Here is a 4,400-nt window from a genome sequence, read left to right as displayed (position 1 = left end):
ATACTATATACTTATTAGTAGTAGTTAAGGCTTACTATAAGTTTGTTATAAACTGTAACGTCTAAGGTATAAATTCCTAAAGGGTTAAGGAGATAGATTTGTCTAGAAGGTTATTCTAGGAACTGGCTGATCTAGTACAAGTGCTAGCTGTTCTCCTAGAAGAAGAGATACAAATGTTATAGACTAGCCTTAGGGTAGAATACAATAAGGGTTAATATAATATTATATCTCTTAAGGAGGTAACACGTTGCGTGTCCTTCTAATATGTCTGTGGGGCACGTGACCGCCCTGTCTCGCTTAAGGCTTAGACAAGGTCTAAGCCTATATCAGCAACATACAACAATCATTAATATTATTAAGTTACCTTATTACACATTTATTATACGATCTGACAACACTATATAGCAGATACCTACGCCTATTAGAGATTTCTATTACTCTGTATTGGTATAGCCTTAAGAGTAGAGTATCTTACCTATCTACAAGCCTCTATACTTACCTAATTGAAATCCTATTAAGGTATTTTAGAATAGGATGAAGGTCTATATAGAAAAGGACTATCTAGATCTACTAGAGGTAAGATAGTATACCTATAATCAACTTAGTGGTATAGTACGTAAGGCGTAGGATTTAATTATCTCTAAAATGTTTAGTAGGATAGCATGTACAATAAGAGAGCGCTGCTAAGCGGTAATTAACGCAAAGGGAGGTTATACAATTTACTAATATTTACATATAAAGTATAATAAAGCCAAGCTAAGATACCTAAAAAATATAACTAAGCAACCTTATAAACCTTCTATACCTTATTATTTTAGATTATGCCACAGTACGTTACATAGTCTTAGAGGCATTAATTTTAAGTGTAATGCTAAATGTAAATATCAATAGAATATAGCAGTTTTTTTCTTGATAAGTTATGAAAAGTTACTACTGGCTTGCGTCAATCATTAAACGTTGTGGGGCGTACTAGAAAAACAATTTTGGATAATCGAATACGACATTCCTAATGGACCCATATAGATATAAATCTTATTAGTAACAACGAGATTGTATAATTTGGATAAATATATCAAGTAGAAAACCCGGTCTTTAAAGCATCCTAGGCTTTCCATGAATGATAACCTTGTACTGCGAAGTCGATTTTCACAGTACAAACATCGCCAGAATTGATCCAATACTGCTCATAGTCGGTAACCTCATAGTCATAGCCGTATTGTTGAACTTCCACAATCATTCTTGGCGACTTGCTAGAGTTGACTATTGTCAAGTATCCATTATTGTGTTCAAGAATAAATGCTTTGTTTCGGGGGCCGCATGGACCTGAACCTGAGCAATCGCCCACGTAAAGCGCTACACCTTGCTGAGGAGGAGCTGTTTGACAAGTGCCAGATGCAGTTGCTCCGCTGATTAGAGCAAAGATAGCGTAGGTATATTTCATCTTTCTTGTTGAGGATCCACCTAGGATGAGTTTCTTAAAAGAAATTGTAATATTGGGCGTTGACACTTTTGTTGTGTGTGTGCAATAGTAAGATAGGGGGTAATTGAAGAGAAGGGGAGGATGAAAGTTGTAGGGCTAAAGATGTGCTGGAGGCGAACGGGGAGCTATTTATATGAAAGCAAGGTGTTTAGGGCACTCTGCAGATTTGATTATATTCTTAAATGCGAGCAGGATAAACCAGGTAACATCATGAAATTGAGCAGGGGTTGCTTTAAGGGGCTAGTTTGTTTGCTGTTGCAGAGCTCCGCTCTCATCCGCGGGAAGCTCGGTGAGCTATAAGTTTATTAACCCGATAACGGGCCGATGACCCAAAATATCCAATTTGCAGCAACTTATGCTCGGGCTCAAAAAGCCGATTACTTACGGAGCCCCCCCCCCCTTCCAACTCCCCTGGTCAGCGTTAGGGGCAGCGTTAGGGGTAGTATGCCCAATAAATTTAATCTAACTTAATTCGTTATACTTACATCTCTGCCCTCTATTTACTTATTACCTCTATCTAAGTTAAAACTCTTCTAGATATAGACTGGGATACGCTTAAGCTTACTCTAAATCTTCTCTTAAGGTAGGTTATCCCAACACTGTTTTTACGCCCTAATAGTCTAAACTCTAATTTTTAGTGCTCCTTTCTATATTGTATATCTCTTTTCCCAGAACTAGCAAGATTTAACAGCATTGGAATGTATTAAATTAATCTTCTTTAGTAGCTATACCACGTACTCTTAGCTATATACTAAGCTTTGTATATAGTAATTATAGGTGGGTATTATTACGTAAGTAAGCGTGTAGACCTATATATAAAGGCTCGTTTATAGTTAGTAGGTATTATCTTTAAAAAGCTACTTATACCTTAGTAGAGCTAGATATCTATTTTTAGCTACTTGCTCTAAACTAAGCTCCTTCTAAATACCTTGCACGCTTATGTAGTAAAATTTAAGAAAATGTAATATATTAATGTCCCTTATCTCTATACCGCAGAATGTTAAAATTTAGATATTAAAATAAAATTAATAACTTAAGTCTAGTAAAATAAGAAATGGAATTAATAACTTAAGTATAGTGAAATAAGGTTATAAGAGTTATAAACCTAGCTTTCTAAAAGTAGAAGATCTCTATAAACACTTATGAAAATTATATAGTATAAAGCTTACATGCTCTAATCATCTATATCTTTCTTAATTAAATGATTTAAACCTACTATTACTATACGCTAGCTTACGAGCCTAGGGTTTACTTATAAGCCTACTTTAGTTTTAAATAATTGCTAAATAGGTAGAGTAAACGTATAAGGTATACTGAACTTAATAAGGTATAATATTTAAGTTACTCTAGATACTCTATATACTCTAGGCATGTTTTTAAGAACTCTAGAGCTACCTTCTATATACTTAATTGCTGTTAATTAAATACCTATACAGTCTTTCTACGTATAGATCTATATAATTATAAAATTAGGTATGTACCTAAAAGGCTTCTAATATATATAACTATTAGCCTATTGCTTATTAGGCGAGAGTTAGCTTATAGGTAGCTAAGGCAGAGAGTCTTAGAAATTTAGAGCTAGGTTAACGCTCTAATGTCGCTAGTAACCCTTTTACTAGTAATGGCAAAGAATCCTACTAACAATATAACAACTCTCCAATTGCTTATACAGTTACTAAGGTAGAAGTTCACTTCTAATAGCATTAATACCTAAAACTAGGTGAGGGTAGAGTATTGCTAACACCTTAGAGTGGTGAAATAAGCACAACAGCTCTATAGGAGTACCTCGAAGAAATAGTTATACCTCTACGTAAGAGCTAATAAATATAAGTTTATTAAGGTTAATAGCGCGCTTACTGTTTATTAGAATAGGCACGCACTACAAACTAAAGGAATATCTAGAATAGTATGCTAGGTCTTAAAACGCTTAATCTAGACTACTTTAGTAGGGTCTTTAGTCGTTTAATGCATAAGCATACTATAAGAGCAGGAAAGAACAACTTAGTAGTATTTACCACCTTTAGTAGCTCTTTAGGTACTGTGCTAGTGCACAGAGTGACTACCCCGGTAATACTAGTACATAGAGAGATTCCCTTAATAATTTTTTAGATGCTAGGTATAAGAGGGGCATCCATCTATCTAATCGATAGACACCTTACTATTAGCCTATCTATTAATCAATCTATCTACATCTATCCTCCTTCTCTCTCTCTCTCTCTCCTAATGTGCCTGCGAAACGAGATGCTTTAATACCTATACTGGAACAGTACTTCTAAAGGATCTCCTATAAGCAACCCTAGAAGATTAAATCACTTCGCCTACCCTTAAAAGAAGAAAGAAGAGGATTATAGCTTAAATCAACTAAATATTAGAGCCGAGAATTAGCAGCTAAAGAAAACTCATTTCTACCCTTTTTGATAAGCAAATACCATTCTAGTAAAATACTTCCTAGACTTAAAAATAAGCAATCTACTAAGTTTAGACAAGTAATCAAGCAGCTAAACTGGGATTAAGACCTCTACTAGCATTGACAGCTACATCAACTAATATCTCATCTAAAGCTAAGTTTCTAGGCATTATAAAGGCAGCTCTAATATTTTAAAAATAATAAGCAAATCTCCTAAGAAACTAGAGATCTACTACCTTCTGGATTTTGACGCTTATATACTTTAAAACAGTACAATTTTAGACATTAGAGCTGCTGCCTACCTACTTAACAGCGCGGATCTGCTAGTACTTAGATCCTTCTGCCTAACTAATATATCTAAAATAGTAGAGGCAGGTATGTAGGTGTTTTCTATATTAAGAGAAGGAGCTGCTTTAATTAAAAATGCTTTGTATAGAAAGCATAGCCTACATTTAGAAAATCTACTCTATAGGTGTGTACAAGTAAAAGAAGGTTAAAACGCTAATATCATTT

The 4,400-nt window shown here is 34.5% G+C and overlaps 1 protein-coding gene across 1 annotated transcript, besides 11 other annotated features; it reads right to left on the bottom strand.

Moving 5' to 3' along the window:
* Window positions 1-329: part of a mobile genetic element that runs on past the window's edge.
* Window positions 330-394: 65 nt separating this feature from the next.
* Window positions 395-492: a dispersed repeat.
* Window positions 475-726: a mobile genetic element.
* A 128-nt stretch (window positions 727-854) lies between these two features.
* Window positions 855-889: a tandem repeat.
* A 213-nt stretch (window positions 890-1,102) lies between these two features.
* On the bottom strand, window positions 1,103-1,441 carry EKO05_0001011 (uncharacterized protein; the record flags this gene model as incomplete). Its single annotated transcript, XM_059635556.1, has 1 exon — window positions 1,103-1,441. The coding sequence occupies one exon, from the start codon at window positions 1,439-1,441 to the stop codon at window positions 1,103-1,105; it is 339 nt and encodes a 112-aa protein (XP_059491539.1).
* A 428-nt stretch (window positions 1,442-1,869) lies between these two features.
* Window positions 1,870-2,263: a mobile genetic element.
* A 275-nt stretch (window positions 2,264-2,538) lies between these two features.
* Window positions 2,539-2,714: a mobile genetic element.
* A 296-nt stretch (window positions 2,715-3,010) lies between these two features.
* Window positions 3,011-3,520: a mobile genetic element.
* An 89-nt stretch (window positions 3,521-3,609) lies between these two features.
* Window positions 3,610-3,693: a tandem repeat.
* Window positions 3,610-3,700: a tandem repeat.
* Window positions 3,695-3,745: a mobile genetic element.
* A 119-nt stretch (window positions 3,746-3,864) lies between these two features.
* Window positions 3,865-4,400: part of a mobile genetic element that runs on past the window's edge.

Source organism: Ascochyta rabiei, chromosome 2, assembly GCF_004011695.2.
Source record: "Ascochyta rabiei chromosome 2, complete sequence".
Lineage (NCBI taxonomy): Eukaryota > Fungi > Ascomycota > Dothideomycetes > Pleosporales > Didymellaceae > Ascochyta > Ascochyta rabiei.
Note: the sequence above shows the minus strand (reverse complement) of the source record. Positions and strands in the feature narration are given on the sequence as shown.